The 22,262-nt window shown below is 40.3% G+C and overlaps 1 protein-coding gene and 1 non-coding gene across 5 annotated transcripts in view; one reads left to right on the top strand and one right to left on the bottom strand.

Moving 5' to 3' along the window:
- LOC138930459 (P2R1A-PPP2R2A-interacting phosphatase regulator 1-like) overlaps positions 1–22,262 on the top strand; it is a 73,915-nt gene that overhangs the window by 11,241 nt on the left and 40,412 nt on the right. For all 4 annotated transcript variants that reach the window (XM_070290709.1, XM_070290711.1, XM_070290710.1 and 1 more), the window contains exons 2-4: positions 7,236–7,380; positions 9,858–10,032; positions 15,927–16,005. In XM_070290709.1, coding sequence (XP_070146810.1) covers positions 7,332–7,380; positions 9,858–10,032; positions 15,927–16,005 — 303 coding nt within the window. In that variant the 5' untranslated portion in view covers positions 7,236–7,331. The remainder of the gene's footprint in view (positions 1–7,235; positions 7,381–9,857; positions 10,033–15,926; positions 16,006–22,262) is intronic.
- LOC138931325 (U6 spliceosomal RNA) lies at positions 6,586–6,695 on the bottom strand. Its single transcript, XR_011446567.1, has one exon. It is a non-coding gene; the product is annotated as a U6 spliceosomal RNA (small nuclear RNA).

Genomic DNA, 22,262 nt, shown 5'->3' with positions numbered 1-22,262 from the left:
GTTACTGCATACTAGGCAATATTCTAAGAGCTTTAGAAATATTAACTCATTTAATCCTCACCACTTGAAGGACCCTGAGAGAGAGATGGCTACTGTACTGTGTTAATCATACATACCTAGAAAGTACAGGAAATTTTAAAAAAAGAAATTATATTTTGCAGAAATAATTTTACCTACTTCTTCAACTTAGTTGTACTATACTAAACTTGCCAAGCCAAATTGTCATTTTATTCCTCAATGTTTATATGTTCTGTTTATAAAATGGGAGTTTTTAAACCACTTTTAGATAGTTTCCTTTATTTCTAAAATTTTATTATTAGTACAATTGCTTTACAATGTGTTAGTTTCTGCTGTAGAACAAAGTGAATCAGCTATAGTTATACGTATATTTCCTCCCTCTTAGGACTTCCCTGGTGGCACAGTGCATAGGAATCTGCCTGCCAATGCAAGGGACAGGGGTTTGATCCTTGGTCCGGGAAGATCCCACATGCCACAGGGCAAGTAAATCCATGCACCACAACTACTGAGCCCATGCTCCACCACAAGAGAAGCCACTGCGATGAGAATTCCCTGCACCACAACCAGAGAGCAGCTCCTGCTCACCACAACTATAGAAAGCCCTAGTGAAGCAACAAAGTCCCAGCACAACCAAAAATAAATAAATAAATAAAAATAAGTGATAAGAAGATTGCCTCCCTCTTGAGTCCCCCTCTAGGTCATCATAGAGCACCAGCCTGAGTTCCCTGTGTTATACAGCAGCTCCCCACTAGCTATTTTACACATGATAGTGTCCAATATGCTACTGGAGAAGAGTGGAGGAGAGCTACTAATAGCTCCAGAAAGAAAGAAGCGGCTGAGCCAAAGAGGAAGCGACACTCAGTTGTGGATGTGTCTAGTGATAAAAGTAAAATCCAATGCTGCAAAGAACAGTATTGCATAGGAACCTGGAATGTTAGGTCCATGAATTAAGGTGAATTGGATGTGGTCAAGCAGGAGATGGTAAGAATAAACATTGACTTTTTAGTAGGAATTAGTGAGCTAAAATGGATGGGAGTGGGCAAATTTAATTCAGATGATCATTATATCTAGTACTGTGGGCAAGAATCCCATAGAAGAAATGGAGTGGCCCTCATAATCAACAAAAGAGTCCAAAATGCAGTTCAGTTCAGTTCAGTCACTCAGTCATGTCCAACTCTTTGCGACCCCATGAATCGCAGCATGCCAGGCCTCCCTGTCCATCACCATCTCCCGGAGTTCACTCAGACTCACTTCCATTGAGTCAGTGACACCATCCAGCCATCTCATCCTCTGTCATCCCCTTCTCCTCCTGCCCCCAATCCCTCCCAGCATCAGAGTCTTTTCCAATGAGTCAACTCTTCACATGGGGTGGCCAAAGTACTGGAGTTTCAGCTTTAGCATCATTCCTTCCAAAGAAATCCCAGGGCTGATTTCCTTCAGAATGGATTCGTTGGATCTCCTTGCAGTCCAAGGGACTCTCAAGAGTCTTCTCCAACACCACAGTTCAAAAGCATCAATTCTTCGGCGCTCAGCTTTCTTCACAGTCCAACTCTCACATCCATACATGACTACTGGAAAAACCATAGCCTTAACTAGACGGACCTTAGTCAGCAAAGTAATGTCTCTGCTTTTGAATATGCTATCTAGGTTGGTTATAACTTTTCTTCCAAGGAGTAAGCATCTTTTAATTTCATGCAGTACTTGGGTGCAACCTCAAAAATGACAGAATGATTTCGATTTGGTTCCGAGGCAAGCCATTCAACATCACAGTAATTCAAGTCTATGCCCAGAAGCTGAAATTAATCAGTTCTATGAAGACCTAGAAGACTGCCTAGAACTAACACCAAAAAAAAAAAAAAAAAGAGAGATGTTCTATTCAGCATTGGGGATTGTAATGCAAAAGTAGGAAGTCAAGAGATACGTGTAGTAACAGGCAAGATTGGCCTTGAAGAACAAAATGAATCAGGGCAATAGCAAATATTGCTACTGGTCATAGCAAATATTCTTTTTCAACAACACAAGAGATGACTTTACACATAGACATCACCAAATGGTCAATACTAAAATCAAATTGATTACATTCTTTGTAGCTGAAGATGGAGAAGCTGTATACAGTCAGCAAAAACTGACTGTGGCTCAGATAATCAGCTTTTCATAACAAAATTCAGGCTTAAACTAAAGCAGGGAAAATCATGAGGTACGACTTAAATCATATCCCCTATGAATATGCAGTGGAGGTAATGAATAGATTCAAGGGATTAAATCTAGTTAACAGTGTGCCTGAAGAACTATGAACGGAGGTCCATAATATTGTACAGGAGACAGCGAACAAAACCATCCCAAAGAAAAAGAAAAGCAGGAGGGCAAAGTGGTCATCTGAAGAGGTTTACAAATACGTGAAGAAACAAGAGAAGTGAAATGCAAGGGAGAAAGGGAAAGGTACATCCAACTAAAGGCAGAGTTCGAAAGAACAGCATGGAGAAGGCTTTCTTCCATGAACAGTGCATAAAAGTAGAATAAAACAACAGAAGGGGAAAGACTAGAGAGCTCTTCAGGAAAACTGGAAATATCAAGTGAACATTTCACCCAAAGATGGGCACAATAAAGGACAGAAATGGTAGAGACCTAATAGATGCCGAAGAGATCAAGAAGAGATGGAAAGAATATACAGAGCTGTCCAAAAAAGATTTTAATGTACTAGATTACTACGATGGTGTAGTCAGTTACCCAGAGCCAGACATTCTGGGGTCAAATGGGCCTTAGGAAATAAAGCTAGTGGATGCGATGGAATTCCTGTAGAGCTATTCAAAATCCTAAAGGATGATGCCATCAAGGTGTTGCATTCAATATGTGAGCAAATCTGGAAGACCCAGCAGTGGCCACAGGACTGGAAAAGGTCAATCCTCATCCCAGTTCCCAAGAAGGGTAATACTAAAGAATGTGCTAACCATTGAACAATTGCACTCATCTCCAATGCTAGTAAGGTCATGCTTAAATCTTGCATGCTGAGCTTCAGCATTATATGAACCAAGAACTTCCAGATGTCCAAGGTGGGTTTAGGAAAGGCAGAGGAACCAGAGATCAGGTTGCCAACATTCGCTGAGTCATAGAGGAAGCCAGGTAATTCCAGAAAAACATATACCTTTGTTTCATTGACTACGCTAAAGCCTTTGACTGTGTGGATCATAACAAACTGTGGAAATCTCTTAAAGAGATGGGAATACCAGGCTATCCTACCTATCTCCTGAGAAACCTGTATGTGGGTCAAGAAGCAACAGTTAGAACCCTGTATGGAACAACTGATTGGTTCAAGATTGAAAAAGGAGGACGACAGAACTGTCTGCTGTCACCCTGTTTGTTTAACCTATACACTGAGCACATCATAAGAAATGCTGGAGTGGATGAGTTACAAGCTGGAATCAAGATAGATGCGAGAAACATTAACAACCTCAGATATGTGTGTGTGTGCACGCGCATGTGTGTGCATGCACGTGTGTGTGTGTTAGTCGCTCAGTCATGTCTGATTCTCTGCAACCCGATAGACTGTAGCCTGCCAGGCTCCTCTGTCCATGGAATTCTCCAGAATATTGGTTTGGGTTGTCATTCCCTCTCCAGGGGATCTTCTCGACCCAGGAATAGAACCCTGGTTTCCTAACTTGCAGGCAGGTATGCAGATGATACCACTCTAATGGCAGAAAGCAGAGAGGAACTAAAGAGCCTCTTGATGAGAGTGAAGGAGGAGAGTGAAAGAACTGGCTTAAAACTAAATATTAAAAAAACTAAGATCATGGCATCCACCCCCATTACTTCATGGCAAATAAAGGGGGAAAGGTGGAAGTAGTGACAGACTTCCTCTTCTTGGGCTCCAAAATCACTGCAGACGGTGACCACAGCCATGAAATCAGAAGACAATTGCTTCATGGAAGGAAAGCTATGACAAACCTAGACAGTGTGTTTAAAAGCAGAGACATTACTCAGCTGACAAAGGTCAAGGCGAATATTCATTGGAAGGACTGATGCTCAAGCTGAAGCTCCAAAACTTTGGCCACCTGATGCGAAGACCTGACTCATTGGAAAACACCCTGATGCTGGGAAAGATTGAAGGCAGGAGGAGAAGGGGACAACAAAGGATGAGATGGTTGGATGGCATCACTGATGCAATGGACATGAGTTTGAGCAAACTCCAGGAGATGGTGAAGTACAGGGAAGCCTGAGCAACTGAACAACAGTGGTCTTCCCAGTGGTCATATACAGTTATGAGAGCTGGACAGTAAAGAAGACAGAATGCCAAAGAATAGATGCTTTCAAACTTTGGTGCTGGAGAAGACTCCTGAAAGTCCCGTGGACAGCAAGGATATCAGACCTGTCAATCTTAAGGGAAATCAACCCTGAATACTCATTGGAAGGACTGATACTGAAGCTGAAGCTCTAGTGTTTTGGTTATCTGATGCAAACAGCTAACTAATTTCCCAGATGCTGGGAAAGATTGAGGGCACAAGGAGAAGAGGGCATCAGAGGATGCGATGGCCGGATGTATCACCAATCAATGGACATGAATTTGGTCAAACTTTAGGAGATAGTGAGGGATTTGGAGACCTGGTATGCTGCAGTCCATGGGGTCGCAAAGAGTCAGACAGGACTGGGTGACTGAACAGCAACAGTATACATATGTCAGTGCTACTCTTCCAGTTCATCCCACCCTCCCCTTCCCCATTCCACCACGTCCACATGTCCGGTACATCTACATCTCTATTACTGCCCCGCAAATAGGTTAATCTGTATTATTTTTCTAGATTCCGTGTGTGTGTTAAGTCACTTCAGTCATGTCTGACTCTTTGAGACCCTAAGAACTGTAGCCTGCCAGGCTCCTCCATCCATGGGATTTTCCAGGCAAGAATACTAAAGTGGGTTGTCATGCCCTCCTCCAGGGGATCTTCCCATCCCAGGGATAGAACCGGGTCTCTTATGTCTCCTGCACTGGCAGGTAGCTTCTTTACCACTAGCACCACCTGCAAAGCCCCCTAGATTCCATATATATGCATTAATATAAGATATTTGTTTTTCTCTTTCTGACTTCACCTGTATGACAGACTCTAGGTCTATCCACATCACTACAAATGACCTAATTTCATTCCTTTTTATGGCTGAGTAATATTCCATTGTACATATGTACCACATCTTTATCCATTCATCTGTTGATGGACATTTAGGTTGCTTCAATGTCCTGGCTATTGTAAATAATGCTGCAGTGAACATTGGGATGCATGTATCTTTTTGAATTATGGTTTTCTCAGGGTATATGCCCAGTAGTGGGATTGTTGGAACATAGGGTAGTTCTATTTTTAGTTTTTTTAAGGAAGCTCCACACTGTTCTCCATAGTGGACATATCAATTTACATTCCCACAAACAGAGTAGGAGGGTTCCCTTTTCTCCACACTCTCTTAAGCATTTATTGTTTGTAGATTGTTTTTTGATGATGGACATTTGACTGTGTGGATCACAATAAACTGTGGAAAATTCTGAAAGAGATGGGAACACCAGACCACCTGATCTGCCTCTTGAGAAACCTGTATGCAAGTCAGGAAGCAACAGTTAGAACTGGACATGGAACAACAGACTGGTTCCAAATAGGAAAAGGAGTATGTCAAGGCTGTATATTGTCACCCTGCTTATTTAACTTCTATGCAGAGTACATCATGAGAAACGCTGGGCTGGAAGAAGCACAAGCTGGAATCAAGATTGCCAGGAGAAATCTCAATGACCTCAGATAGGCAGATGACACCACCCTTATGGCAGAAAGTGAAGAGGAACTAAAAAGCCTCTTGATGAAAGTGAGGGAAGAGAGTGAAAAATTTGGCTTAAAGCTCAACATTCAGAAAACGAAGATCATGGCATCTGGTCCCATCACTTCATGGGAAATAGGGAAACAGTGGAAACAGTGTCAGACTTTATTTTGGGGAGCTCCAAAATCACTGCAGATGGTGATTGCAGCCATGAAATTAAAAGACGCTTACTCCTTGGAAGAAAAGTTATGACCAACCTAGATAGCGTATTCAAAAGCAGAGACATTGCTTTGCCAACAAAAGTCCGTAGAGTCAAGACTATGGTTTTTCCAGTGGTCATGTATGGATGTGAGAGTTGGACTGTGAAGAAAGCTGAGCGCTGAAGAATTGATGCTTTTGAACTGTGGTGGTGGAGAAGACTCTTGAGAGTCCCTTGGACTGCAAGGAGATCCAACCAGTCCATTCTGAAGGAGATCAGTCCTGGGTGTTCATTGGAAGGACTGATGCTGAAGCTGAAACTCCAATACTTTGGCCACCTCATGGGAAGAGTTGACTCATTGGAAAAGACTCTGATGCTGGGAGGGATTGGGGGCAGGAGGAGAAGGGGACGACAGAGGATGAGATGACTGGATGACATCACAGACTCGATGGACATGAGTTTGAGTGAACTCCGGGAGTTGGTGATGGACAGGGAGGCCTGGCGTGCTGCAATTCATGGGGTCACAAAGAGTCAGAATCGACTGAGTGACTGAACTGAACTGAACTGAACTGATTCTGACATGAAAAAATATCAGACACTTCACAAAGTTTTGCATGTCATCCTTGTCCAGAGGCCATGCTAATCTTCTCTTTATTATTCCAATTTGGGATATTTGTGCTGCTGAAGCAAGCACAAGATAGTTTCTTTTAAATTGCCTATATTTTCCTGCCAACTGGATTAGAAAAGCAAGCTCTGTTCTTTTTTAATCAATTTATGTTTCTCTTTTTATCTCAGTGTTTCAGCCATACCCCACTCCCCATCAATCTGCTAAAAAAAATTATAGTACATTTTATTGTTCACAATAGCTACCAAAGAATCATTTATTGACCAAGTACACAGTCCCTAACTCTGAAGAGCCAAACAATTTAAAAGAATCCTTAACTTTCTGGGGCTGAACAATTAGGAGAAATTCAAGGATATGTGAGAAGACAGATGCTGTCTTGACGATCATTTTCAGGTTTTATTCATTATTCATATCATTCTATCTAGTTCCTTTTACTCTTTATGTAAATCTTTTGAAAGGTTTTGGTGTTTGTGGTTTGTGGGCTTGGGATCAACTTGAATCTGTATTGGTCTTGTGATAACTAAAGGCTAACATGTTGCTTTAAAGTTGCCATGACAACGGACAAAATAAAGAACTGATTATGACATGTTTGTGGGACACCTTTCACAGGAAAGAGGCAAGGGGCAGATGGCAGCAGACTGGGACACAGAGAAGAGCACCACAAGGGTCAAGGTATACATCTAAGCAAAACAACAACTCAAGATCATGGCACATGACTGCAGAACAGCAAATATTGATCAGGGAACACAGCCAGGTTGGTATAATAATGTGTGGGTAAAAATGGGAAGTAAAAATAATTTCTTTAAATATTGTGTTTGCCACTATAGTATATAGAAATGTTTGTTTTTGTAGTACTTGTTCCTTTTGACTTTCCAACTTGAGTATGTCCTGTTTCTATTTTTACAGGTTTTAGGTTCCTGTCATATAGCTGAACTTAAGTTAAAGAGAATCCCTCCTTTTTGGTAGTAGCTGGAAACTATTGTTATCTCATGTATTTAATCATTTCATGTTCTTAATCCCTTTTCTCAAAACTTTCTCTTAGTTGCTCTTTCCTTGTTTGATTATACCTATTTTCTTAGTGTTATGTACTTTGTTGTAGCTTGGTCACTAAGTCCTGTCCAACTCTTTTGCGACCATTTTAAAAAACTAGATATCAGTAATGTTTAGACATGATGAGATTTGATTTGTCTATTCATTCACTGCATATCCATTAAACCTTATTGCCTGCCAAGAATATTAACAAACTCTTTGAAAAGTAAAATAAGCAGTAGATTGAAAGTAAGTGCTTTTTGTTCTCTGATGTACTCCATATTTTTATCTTATTCAGATGGTTTCGTTTTGACCCTCTGTTCTGTATTTAACCACTGCCTCTGCAGTCACTCTGAGTAAAGGCTCAGTTTTAGCTGCCATCTTTCATAAACTCTCCAGCTTACCCTGAGAAATTCCACAGTGGCTTTCAGGAATTTTGGTACCAGCCCAGATTCTATTGCTACCTAGTTATGTGCCATTAATCTCTCCGGAATTTTATCAACTGTAAAATAGAAAATATTTACCTAATTTACAAGATAGCTGTGAAGGACAAGTTACTTAAACCTGTTTTATTTATAAAATAATTTAATAACTATTTATTGAGTGCTTGCTTGTTCAGAAATAGTGTCCAGAGAAATATCCAGAGGCCCCTGGTCTGTCTTTCCACTTAAATAGAACAGCAGAGGAATCTTGGCTTTGCCACTTAGTAGTTGTAATTTGAGTAATCCCTCTGAGCTTCAGTTTCCTTCTTTGAAAAATGGGCATTGTGATGGTGCCTATCTCACAGAGTTACTGTAAGCATTAAATATGATCACATATTTCAAGGGCTTAGGACAGTACCTGGCACATAATAAATGGCCCCCAAATGGTAGCTATTGTTAACCTGTCTTATATCAGGAATGGAGACTCTAAATCGTCCTCATGTCAGGGATTTAAGTAACCTAATTCTGTCTAATATAATTACACTTTTCTTATTCTATTCTCAGAATGAAGAATGATTATGATCTTTCATGTTTATGACATAAACTTGTCATGAACTGTTTCAAGATAATCCTATTTATTTTAAATTCACCACTGATTAGCTGAACAGGGTTAATGATAGAACCAATTGAGATAAATATGTGAAAACATCTTTTTAAACTGTAAAGTGCTATACCGTGTTATGATTCTTTTAATTAATAACTCCCATTTCAATCGTTTCACTTGCCTTCTCTGCCATTTCTCTATATGGTTCCTAAGATGGGTGGTTTTTCAAAATTATTAGTATGGAGTTAAGAGGTGGTAAAAAAAAAATTCTAAAAGAGCAGTTCTTACAATGTTAAATGGCAACACTGATTTGAATGGATACTAAATTCAACACACACACACACACACACACACAACTATTAGCGCAATTGGTTTCAATTGTGTTAGGACTTTAACATGACCCTTTGAGAGCGGGTGGTCCTCTCCTCCACCGCCACCCCCAGGCTTTAGTGTTTTGTACATTGCAAAGGTTTAGGTTGTCTTTTGTAACAGGATGGAAAAATTCATGAGAGGTAACAAGCTTGTTGCCTCAGTCATGAGACAATGAGCTAACCCAAACTGAGTATTAGATTTAGGGCAGAAAAGATGGCGCTCCCATACACCTTATTTCCATCCTTTCTTTCCTAAATAATGCTTAAGGAAACCATGCTAGGGTTAACACGGGAGGAGAGGAGGAACAACCAAGGTGAATCCGCACTAGGCAGAGAGAAGAGAGTGCCTGGCTTGCGAAAAAAGGCTCCTTCACTGCGCGTGCGCCCGCTTCACCGCGGACACAGGCGCCTGTAATAATGCTCATTGCTTACGTAGTAAACGTGCGTCAGCGGGCCGGACCCAGGACGCATGCGCAGAAGCGCAGTGCCCAAATGATTCTGCAAGGCAGTTGGTTGCAGTTTTTGTTTTGACGGGAAAGGCTTACCCGGGTTTCCTTGGCTGAGGGAAATAAAGGAGGATTCACGGATTACGATAAATTCCTCATGTTCATTACAGGCTTGGAGGTGGAAGATCTCAGTGTTAGGTGCCCCAAGCTTGGAGTTAGGAGGGTCGGAGCCAGTCCTGTCCCACTTTGTGCCCACTGGTGTTAGGGATGGTAGGGCTGCAAAAGTGAGCACGCACTTGTCTAAGAACTTCCTTCTCTCTCTTCTTTTTCCTCTCTCCCCACATCATCTCCTCACTTAGCTGACTTCTTATGTGAACGGGAGCCAGAAAAACCAGAGAGCTCCAAACTAAGCTTCTGCACGGACAGAGCACGGGAGAAAATGGAACTACAATTGGAGGGGCTGCCGAGTTCAACCACTACAGAAGATAACACTTTGAGGCGATCCAGCAGCGCCCCTTTGATCAGTGGCCTTGGGTGAGCAGGATTGAGATATTGGAGGAGGCCTGCGCGGGCGGGAAAGGGTGGCAAGAGTTGCAAGAAAGTGACTTACAATAGCATTCCCACTTCTTGACTCATCGAGGTTCTGCAGGTATCTCCCTTGCTCCTGGTGACCGGAAGATCCCACTCTCAGCCTGGGGGCGGGGGGAAGGGGGACAGGCTGGCTGTAGGGCAAGGGCACAAATGAAACGTGACGTCCTCTTCTGACAGTTCATCAGGATCCAGGACCCGAAAGCAACAACTATTTGGTGTGGAGCACGGCTTTCTCTAACTTCACCCCATCTCTTACCCACACCATTGAAGAAATTGTGTACTCCCCACCCTCGCCTCCAGATCTGTAATGACTGTAATTTTTGTCATTCTCTCATCTACTTTGTCACCTCTGACCTTCACCTTAGCACACTCAGAGTGGGAATGGTTGGCAAGTAAATAAGCTTGGGCCTTTTTTACACCTAGTTTTTATTTGAACAAAAAGTTTAGCTATGACAGAAAATTGATCTCCTACTTTTGTATTCTCAGTAACCTACGTTGGCCCTACTTAGTTCTTGGCAGGTGAAAGTTTTTTTCTCATATGCATAAAACAGATATGTATATATGGCACATAGACAGATATGCAGTATATTTGTGTTATTAAAATTGTGTGGGAATTCTCGAAGAGGAGCTAATGAGGGAGGAAATGTCTAAAAAGACTCTAGAGATCTGATGATGAAAAAAGGTTTAAAAGATTAACTGATGGTTAACTGTATTTCTTGCATATATCCAAAGATCTGGCCTGACTCAACCTTATTTCTTAAAATAGAATTTTAAAGTGAGATCTTGGATTTCACATCCCAGTATTATAAGTTTTTCTCAATATTGTAAAACTGTCTGAAAAATGCCTTCACTGCATACATTTTATTAAGTTTGCACCTCACCTTTTGCTGGCATCATCCTACTTGATAGCTGTAATTCACAACTGTTAGATGAGAACTCAGGAGACCAGATCTACCCTCCTTGTTTAATGTATGGGCTAACAGGTCCATCAATCTCCAAGATGTCATAGTCAGTAATCGATCAGTACTAGGAAGCTGTGGCTCCAGACTCCTAAGCTAGTGCTTTGTCCACTGGCTCAGAGGGTAAATCATCTGCCTGCAGTGTGGGAGACCTGGGTTCGATCCCTGGGTTGGGAAGATCCCCTGGAGAAGGAAATGGTAACCCACTCCAGTATTCTTGCCTGGAGAATCCCATGGACAGAGCAACCTGGTAGGCTACAGTCCACGGGGTCGCAAAGAGTTGGACACAACTGAGCGACTTCACTTCACTTCAGTCAGTATCTAAGCTGACTAATTAAATAAATGCAGCTTTCTGGTCTTTTGAGTTAAGGGAGAGTATGTTCTAACAAAATGAAACACAAACTAAGAGTGACCTGAAAATAATACATTACCTTTTAAAATAGGCAGATAGAAAAATAAGGGGTGGAGACAGCTCTGCATGTTGTACCGAGAAAAAGAACATGCTATAAATTCAGGATTCTACTCTAAATCCTGTTGTGTGAATAAATGAATTGTTATGGGTGCACTCTGCTAGTAGAAGAAAATACTTGAGAATGTTCATTTTATTGAAAAGCTCTATGAAATGAAGAAACAAGTCACAAATATGTAGATGATGGAGAATATATATTTGCAGGAACATGTGGATTCTATTTAATATATTAAGTGCTGAGGTGGGGGGTGAGGGGCAGCTGACCAGGTCCCTTGTCCCAATCCTCAAAGTCCTGGAAATAAAGAGAGTGATCACAGTTATCCCTTCATACTTTACTTTGTTCTGCAAAAGATTGGAAATGTGCATTATATTAGAGCGTGGTTACAGTGTAGAACTCCATAGCTTAAGATCCTGATGCTGGACATGAATTTTTGTACAGAATGGTGAAGGGCAGTTGCATATTTCTCTAGTAGGAATTAAACCGAAAGATAGACCAAGTCCAGGGACTCTTGTCTATCAAGAAGTAGCATAGGAATGATAGATGACATGCCTGAGGTCAAGGAACTGGTCCAAGTGATCTGAGGGCATATTTTGTGCTGTTGTGACAAGCTTAGCATGTAATCAACAAGAAAAATTTAGAGCAGAATTACAGGGAGCCTTAGTTGCATTCCCTGGTGGCTCAGATGGTAAAGCGTCTGCCTGCAGTGCAGGAGACCCGGGTTCAATCCCTGGGTTGGGAAGATCCCCTGGAGAAGGAAATGGCAACCCACTCCAGTACTCTTGCCTGGAAAATTCCATGGACTGAGGAGCCTGGTGGGTTACAGTCCATGGGGTCGCAAAGAGTCAGACATGACTGAGCGACTTCCCTTCACTTTAGTTGCATTCATTTTCTTGCAGATTCTTTTCAGTGGAGTATGTCCACTGCTCACTGCACTTTCTTTTACTTGGCCTCTCATACTCATTGCCTTGCCTCTTTCACAGCTCACTAAATATTGTTGCACTTCTTTGACGCAGTTTTCCAATTTTGTTTGATGTTTCCTATGTATAAAGACTTGTCTCCCTTGCACCAGCATTTGCAGAATTTGTTGTGTAAATGTCAACTCTTTAATACAAACATCACTATTTCTTAAGTTCCTGTACATTTTTGTATTCATCTTGTATTAATAAAAATATCAATGTCAAAAGTTTTGAAGCTCTTGATTCTATCTTTAGCCCCTCAAGGTGGCTGACTTCACTACTGGTGTCAGTGATTTTATTTAAAGGTATTTTTTTCTTCTACTTCTGTGGCCCTTATTAGAGATTAAGTTCTTGGATTTCTGCCAGTACCTTCCCTCTTTAAATACCACTAGTCTGACCCTGCATTTAAACTGTTAGTGCCTCAATTCTGTTTGAAAGACAAGCTATTGCCTGGGGGCCAAACTGATTGGTTTTGCAAATAAAATTTTATTGTAACATAGCCACATCCCCTTGTTCACTTACTATCTTTGGGCCACTTTTATACTACAGTGGCAGAGTTGAGTAATTGCAGCAAAGATTGTATGGATCACAAAGCCCACAATATTTACTGTCTGGCCCTTGACAGACTTTATCAACCGTCTAGATCCCCTGGAGGAGGGCATGGCAACCCACTCCAGTGTTCTTGCCTGGAGAATCCCATGGACAGAGAAGCCTGGTGGGCTATAGTCCACGGAGTCGCAAAGAGATGGACATGGCTAAAGCGACTGAGTGCAAGCACACTGGTTTTATAAGCTTGTATTAATACAAACCTGGAAGAAGTGGGTTGCCATTATGTACACATTACTATATATAAAATAGATAACCAATAAGGACTTAATGTATAGCACAGAGAACTCTACTCAATACTCTGTAATGCTTGTATGGGAAAAGAATCTACAATAGAGTGTATACATGTATATGCATAACTGATTCACTTAGCTGTACACCTTGAAACTAACACATAAATCAACTATATTTCAATAAATTTTTTTTAAAGAATTACCTCCCACATGCAAAAGACAGTGGAAATATGCAACCCATTAGTGACCCTCCAACTTCCTAGTAGTAACTGCTAAAATATATTCCTGTTCTCGTAGGGGAAAATGACTGGGAAAGGAAGTAAAAATATACATATACACATATCCTCTCATAAACATTGTTACTGCCTATTATATGCAAATTACTGCACTGCAAAGATGTATCTCAAGGCTCAATAAGCTTTTAATAGGGAAAATGAATACTGAGAAGACTTAAATGTATGGTCGAGTAAGATCTGTGCTTAGAAGGGAAAGAAAGTCCTAGGGTAATTAAAAGAAGGGAGTTAGAAATGACAGGATTGGTGAGGAATACAAGAAAGTTTCTTGGATTAGATGGCACTTAAGATGGGTCCTAACAAATAAGTTGATTGAAAGCAGATTGGAAGAAAGGGGGCCAGGTAACTGAACAGCATTTCAAGAACATGGAATAGGCTTGGAAGTAGGAAAGTATAGGTGTATTCTAGAATGCTGGTCAACTCTGCCTGGATCACTGGCTCCCAAATGTTTACCTACTGACCAGTGCTGATCCCAAGTGACATTCTATCTAATCCATGGCTTTAAAAAGTTGAATACAGCATACTTTCCTGGGCATTACTGTATTTTACTCTGACCTGTATTGTCAGTCCTGCTTTTTTTTTTTTTAATAACAAAATGCCCTTTTATAAATGAAATGATGGTAGTTGATGAGATTTTTTTTAATGACCTTACTTGGCAAGAGAAAATGCAACTGCATGTTTGTGCCAAGATTTTGTTTTGAAATTTTCCTGGTCTGTGAAATCCAAAAGTCTGTGGAGCTAAATTGTGGAGGGCTTTGAAAATTATAGTGTGTGTGCCTAGTTGCTCAGTCGTGTCCGACTCTTTGTGACCTTATAGGCTGTAGCCCGCCAGGCTCCATCTATCAATGGGGATTCTCCAGGCAAGAATACTGGAGTGGGTTGCCATGCCCTCCTCCAGGGCATCTTCCCAATCCGGGGACTGAACCCAGGTCTCCCACATTGCAGGTGGATTCTTAACCGTCTGAGCCACCAGGGAAGCCCAAAAGTTATAGTAAAGAATGTAACTGAATTCAGAAGGCAATGAAGAGAATCACTGAAAGTTGTGAGCAGGAGAGCAAGCTGATTGCAGTAGGAAAAGAACAGAGATGAGCTGACCAATTAGACTATTACAGAGTTGGTGGAAAAGTAAGAATGCTTTGAATTAGTTTTTAGCAAGGAACCTGGAAAGCATGATGGACATGAAAAATCATGCGTAAAACCTAAAAGAACTGGCACTTAATTGGATATAGGGAGTGGAAAAGAACATGTTAAAGATAGGTTATTATCATTAGGGAAACCTGGATGAAAGGTACACAAGAACACTCTATATTCTTTTTGCAATTTCTTGTGAGTTTCAAAATAAAAAAAGTTATAACAACATACTTTACTATATTTACTAGGCAATCAACAAGGACTTACTGTATAGCACAAGGAACTCTCATCAATATTCTGTAATAACCTAAATGAGAAAAGAATTTGAAAAAAAGATATATATGTATGTATAACTGAATCACTTTGCTGTATATCTGAAACTAATGCATTGTAAATCAACTAGAGTCCAATATAAAATAAAAATGCTTCTAAAGTTATAACAAAATGAAAACATAAATAGGGAAAGATTTCTTCAGGGTCCCAAGCTCAAATCAGGTCAAGGCTGGCTAAGCAGGCACTTTCAAAGCTGAGGAAACTAGGAACATCTTCAGCAGGCAGTGGTTGCTCAGCTCAGTTCATTGTTGCCATGGGGGAATGTGAGTCAGTGTGGCAAAGTCTTGCAAAATTTCAACAGAAGCCAGAAACCTGGAATCCGAATTCTTTATGTGAAATCTCCATAGTTGTTCCAAGTGTGCACAGCTAATTAAAAAACATTTTTAACACTGGGTAGGCCAAATGAGACATATCTGAAAAGCTCATTTCTATTGACCCTGCTAGTGGCTATCCCTCTCATCCATGTGAATGTTTGGGAGTCCAGAGGAAATTGCTGCTAGGACATAATAGCTTCAATCACAACTTTAAATTGGTTACAGCTTTACACAGAAAATGATGTGTCTCTAAGGCCACAATAATTTATACTTATTCTTGGTAGCATGATTAGAGGTAAAAGGGCATGCTTGAGAATTCCTTACCTTACATGGACACTTGTTTAGGTTCAGTCAACTAAGGATTTGTGTGTGTGTGTGTGTGTGTGTGCACGCATGTTTTATTTTCTACAGCTGCACAGCTGTCTCCACAAAGAAGATATTTACATCAATGGCAATGTTGTTTAAGGATTTGAAATCTTATTTCTTTAAAAAAAAAGTTTGTAATGAATTTTAAATGACATATGTTTTCCTTTTCTTCTTAGTGATAGTTCACAAGTGTTACGATCTGATTCAATAACAACTCGAAGAAACAGTGCAACATGTATGACACAACACAGTCTGGTAAGAAAATGCTTGTGCTGCTGCTGCTAAGTCGCTTCAGTCATGTCTGACTCTGTGCGACCCCATAGACGTCAGCCCACCAGGCTCCCCCGTCCCTGGGATTCTCCAGGCAAGAACACTGGAGTGGGTTGCCATTTCCTTCTCCAGTGCATGAAAGTGAAAAGCGAAAGTGAAGTCACACAGTCATGTCTGACTCTTCACGACCCCATGGACTGTAGCCTACCAGGCTCCTCCATCCATGGGATTTTCCAGGCAAGAGTTCTGGAGTGGGTTGCCATTATCTATTGTTGTTGACCAGTGGTTCTCAAACTTGAGTGTGAATCTGGAAGGCTTGTTAGAACAGATGACTGGCCCTCAACCCCAGAGTTTATGATTCAGGAGTTTTAGGGTGGGGCCTGAGAACTTGCATTTCTAAACAAGTTTCCACTTTGAGAAACATTGTTCTAAACATTAGTGAAGGAAAAATAATCACACTGACTGCAGTTATGATTGGTGCAGCTGCTGCAGCTGCAGGAGAATGAACTTTTAAATCCCACGTGGATTTAACATTGAGGTTTGTTTTTACGTATAAAACCATCTGGCTTCCAGTTTTTAAGAGAACAATCTGATTTTGAGGGGGAAATTTGCAAGTTCTCCTAAGGGTAATTTTCAGGCTTATAGCTTGACTTTAATCTCATATTTATCTTGAATTGAAAATATAGTTTGTTTTTCATGGTGTTATAATGCCATCTCTAAATGATAACTCATCTACTAATTATCCTGTAAACATAGGAAATATGCTTGTACGTCAGTAAGCCAAAGTGAATAAATGTTTCACTCTAGGAATCATTTTGTTGAGGTGAAATTCATATAGCACATAGTTATTTTAAAGTTACAATTCAGGGGCATTTGGTGAATTCACAATGTTATTCAACCACCACCTCTCTTGTCTCAAAAAACACACATCCTTGCCTTATTCCTGATCATAAATGGAAAGCTTTCAGTCTTTCATCATTGAGTATGATATTAGCTAAAGGTTTGGGTAAATGCCCTTTTTCATGTTAGGGAAATCCCTTTCTACTCCTGCTTGCTGAGTCTTTTTTTTTTTTTTTAATCATCAAAGGATGTTGAATTGTTTCAGAGGCTTTTTCTGCATCTATTCAGATGATTATGTTGTTTTTTCCTCTCCATTCTGTTAATATGATTTACTACTTTGGTTTTCTTTTATTGAACACCTTTGAATTCCTAGGATAGATCCCACTTAGTCTTGGTGTATAATCCTTTTAATGTACTATGGGATTTGGTTTGCTATTATTTTGTTGAGAATTTTTCCACTTACAGTCATAAGGGATATTGGTCCATAGTTTTCTTATAGTATCTTTGCTGACTTTGGTGTTGGGGTAATGCTGATATTATAGAATGTGTTAGGGAATGTTCCTTCTCTTATATTTTTGGCAGAGTTTTATTAAGATTGGTGTTGATTCTTTAAATGTTTGATAGAAATCACCAGTGAAGCCATCCGGCTATAGACATTTTTGTTGGGAGGTTTTGGAAACAGAGTCTCTCTCTTTACTTGTTAACAGGTCTGTTGAGATTTTATATTTCCTCTTGAGTTAGTTTGGTAATTTGTGTGTTTTTAGAAATTTGTCCATTTCATTTAGATTATCTGCTTTGTTGATATACAATTATTCATGTATTTCCTCTTACATGATTTAATATGATGAAAGCTATAGAACATTTTAATGAAATGCTATAGCTTGGATTCTATTTTAAAATATTGCTTTCTAATCTTAAAACTGAGCACTTTCCTCTTTATAAAATGATATTCAACATTATTACCACAAATGCAATAATAGTATATTGGGGGAAAATTAGAACTGTTCATTAAACAAATCTTTCTTCCTCAATCCATTCTAGCTAGAGTGAAAGTAAAGATGAAATGGAGAGAAATGACGTTGGAGATGTAAACTTGTGAAAAATCTTGTAGGGCCTTAAAAGTCATTTTAAAGATTTTGCACTTTGGGAATTGCCTAGCAGTCCAGTGGTTAGGATTTCACTGCCAGGGCCTGAAATCAAACCCTGGTTAGGGAAACTAAGGTCCCATAAGCCATGCAGTACAGCCGAAAAAAGGAAAGACTTTCCACTTTATCCTATTTTCAATGGAAACTCATTGACGAATTCTAAGCCTGCGACTGACCAAATCACAGACCAGTCTAAGTCTGTGATCAAATTTGCACTCCTAAAAAGATTAGCCTGGCTTCAGAGTAGCAAGTAGATTGGAAGAGGACAAAAGTAGATGTAAGAAGATCAGATGGGCAACTGTAATAACTCTGGCAAACAGCTGATAGTAACTTGGACAAATGCAGTGGCTGTGGGAAGATCTATGAGATATTTGAAAAGTAGGATCAGTTGGTGATAGATTTGATGGAGAGTGGGACACAATGGAGGCAAAGATGATTACTAGCTCTCTGACTTGGGCAATTGATGGGATAGTGGAATTGATGGAAGGGAACATTGGCAGAAGAGTAGATTTAGAAGGGAAGATGAGTTTAGTTTTGGACTTGTTAAGTTTGAGGTTCTCTGATATCTTCAGGTGGAGATGTTATATATACAAGTTTGAAGCTTGGGATAGAGATCTGGGCTGGAGATACATTTAGGATCATTAATAGATCATTATTTGAAGCTATGGGAATGAATGAAATGACCTACGGAGAGAGTATAAGAGAAGAAGAGGAATAGGGAAAAACTTTAAAAATCAATCTCAGAAAGTTCAGTTCAGTTCAGTTCAGTCGCTCAGTCTGACTCTTTGCCACCCCATGGACTGCAGCACGCCAGGCCTCCCTGTCCATCACCAACTCCCGGAGTTCTCTCAAACTAATGTCGGTTGAGTTGGTGATACCATCCAACTACTTCATCTTCTGTCGTCCCCTTCTCCTCCCACCTTCAATCTTTCCCAGCATCAGGGTCTTTTCAAATGAGTCAGTTCTTTGCATCAGAGGGCCAGAGTATTGGAGTTTCAGCTTTAGCTTCAGTCCTTCCAATGAATATTCAGGACCGATCTCCTTTAGGATAGACTGGTTGGATCTCCTTGCAGTCCAAGGGACTCTCAAGAGTCTTCTCCACCACCACAGTTCAAAAGCATCAATTCTTCGGCGCTCAGCTTTCTTCACAGTCCAACTCTCACATCCATACATGACTACTGGAAAAACCATAGCCTTGACTAGATGGACCTTTGTTGGTAAATGAATGTCTCTACTTTTTAATATGGTCATAACTTTCCTTCCAAGGAGTAAGTGCCTTTTAATTTCATGGCTGCAATCACCATCTGCAGTGATTTTGGAGCCCCCCAAAATAAAGTCTGTCCCTATTTCCATTGTTTCCCCATCTATTTGCCATGCAGTGATGGGGCTAGATGCCATGATCTTAGTTTTCTGAATGTTGAGCTTTAAGCCAACTTTTTCACTCTCTTCTTTCACTTTCATCAAGAGGCTCTTTAGTTCTTCTTTGCTTTCTGCCATAAGGGTGGTGTCATCTGCATATCTGAGGTTGTTGATATTTCTCCTGGCAATCTTGATTCCAGTTTGTGCTTCTTCCAGTCCTGCATTTCTCATGATGTACTCTGCATAGAAGTTAAATAAGCAGGGTGACAATATACAGCCTTGACGTACTCCTTTTCCTATTTGGAACCAGTCTGTTGTTCCATGTCCAATTCTAACTGTTGCTTCCTGACCTGCATACAGGTTTCTCAAGAGGCAGGTCAGGTGGTCTGGTATTCCCATCTCTTCCAGAATTTTCCACAGTTTGTTGTCATCCACAGTCAAAGGTTTTGGCATAGTCAATAAAGCAGAAATAAATGTTTTTTTTTTTTTTCTGGAACTCTCTTGCTTTTTTGACAATCTCAGAAAAGGCTCCACCAAGTAAGACTATGATGGAATGGTCAGAGAGATGGGAGGAGACTCAGAGGAGAGTAGTACCATGAAAAACCACAGAAAACAAAGTGGTTAGACATGATAAAGACTGAAATGTGTCCTTTGAGTTACCAAAATGGAGCTTATTATGAACTTTAATTTGAAAGAAAGTTCAGTGGAGAAAAGGGTAGATGAAGCCAGAATGGATTGGGTTAAAATATGACTGAGAGGCAAGGACCCATAAATGGCACTATACATATGAACTTGATTATCTGGGGACAGATTATCCTTTCTGCACCTTAATTTCCTCATCTGTAAAATGGGAATGTAATAGCTTCTGCCTCATAAGTTTGTTGTGATTATATCAATCAGTGTAAAACACTTGGCACAGCAATGATACCTACTAAAAGTGAAAGTTGTCCAACTCTTTGCTGCCCCATGGACTGTAGCCCGCTAGGCTCCTCTATCCATGGAATTCTAAAGGCAAGAATACTGCTAAATGCTCATTAAATATGTCTTTTACTAGTAATAGAATCTATGTAGAGAAACTAGGTACCTGGCATTTTTTAAATGCATAATTTTCCTTAGGATTTCTAGGCTCTTAGTTCCCATAAGGTTCAGCTTAATATCATGTATATTTAAAATAAACCATCTTGTACAATGGATTGGGTTTGGCAGAACTGAAGTCATTTTACCTTATTTGATGATGAGAATTTCAAGGCTTATTGGTTTAGCTTGCTGTAACAGCATTATGCATATGCTTTATTTTGTTCCAAGTATTACCTCATTATAAAATTTATGGAGATACATATGTGCCTTCATTATAGATAGGCTGAATTATCTAGGAGAATGAAATGATAATTAGAATGTTCTGGGCAAAAGCAACAAAATTCAACTAGAAGTGACTTAAACAATAAGGGACCTTTATTATACCAAATAACAAGAAGTTTGTGAAAGGAGGTTCTGGGGTTGGTTACTTCAGTGGCTCAGTGATGTCATCAGAGGCCCAGGTTTCTTCCATCTATCCACTCTACCATCCTGAGCAGCCTCACTCACCTTTGTATCTAGTAATTAAACCCAGGGTTCAGAATCACATGTATCAGTTCAGTTCAGTTCAGTTCAGTTGCTCAGTCGTGTCTGACTCTTTGCGACCCCATGAATCGCAGCACGCCAGGCCTCCCTGTCCATCACCAACTCCCGGAGTTCACTCAGACTCACGTCCATCGAGTCAGTGATGCCATCCAGCCATCTCATCCTCTGTCGTCCCCTTCTCCTCCTGCCCCCAATCCTTCCCAGCATCAGAGTCTTTTCCAATGAGTCAACTCTTCGCATGAGGTAGCCAAATTATTGGAGTTTCAGCTTCAGCATCAGTCCTTCCAATGAACACCCAGGGCTGATCTCCTTCAGAATGGACTGGTTGGATCTCCTTGCAGTCCAAGGGACTCTCAAGAGTCTCCTCCAACACCACAGTTCAAAAGCATCAATTCTTCGGTGCTCAGCCTTCTTCACAGTCCAACTCTCACATCCATACATGACCACAGGTAAAACCATAGCCGTGACTAGACAGATTTTAGTCGGCAAAGTAATGTCTCTGCTTTTGAATATGCTATCTAGGTTGGTCATAACTTTTCTTCCAAGGAGTAAGCGTCTTTTAATTTCATGGCTGCAGTCACCATCTGCAGCGATTTTGGGGAGCCCCCCAAAATAGTCTGACACTGTTTCCACTGTTTCCCCATCTATTTCCCATGAAGTGATGGGACCAGATGCCATGATCTTAGTTTTCTGAATGTTGAGCTTTAAGCCAACTTTTTCACTCTCCACTTTCACTTTCATCAAGAGGCTTTTTAGTTCCTCTTCACTTTCTGCCATAAAGGTGGTGTCATCTGCATATCTGAGGTTATTGATATTTCTCCTGGCAATCTTGATTCCAGCTTGTGTTTCTTCCAGTCCAGTGTTTCTCATGATGTACTCTGCATATAAGTTAAATCAGCAGGGTGTATAACATAATCTATGTATTTACATAAGTCAAGAAGGATATATATCAATCTATTATTAGTAGTTATCTCTGGAGCATGGAATTACGGGAAAATGTTTACTTCTGCCTTATGTGTTTCTATACTATTTGAATTTTTTCACAGAGCATCAACAATAGAGATGTTTTCATTTCTAGCTAATATATCACATTGCAAAATAGAAAAATCGTTCTTGATACAAATATTGTTTTGAAAATATAATTGTCCCTTGGTACCTTGGTATATCCATGGGGGATTGATTCCATGATGCAGATGATACCAAAATCTGAGTATGTTCCAGTCCCATAGCCTGCCCTCCATATCCAAGGGTTTGAATCCTCAGATTCAACCAGCCACA

Source organism: Ovis canadensis, chromosome X (genome assembly GCF_042477335.2).
Source record: "Ovis canadensis isolate MfBH-ARS-UI-01 breed Bighorn chromosome X, ARS-UI_OviCan_v2, whole genome shotgun sequence".
NCBI classification, from domain to species: Eukaryota; Metazoa; Chordata; class Mammalia; order Artiodactyla; family Bovidae; genus Ovis; species Ovis canadensis.
This window is presented reverse-complemented; position numbering and strand designations above follow the sequence as displayed.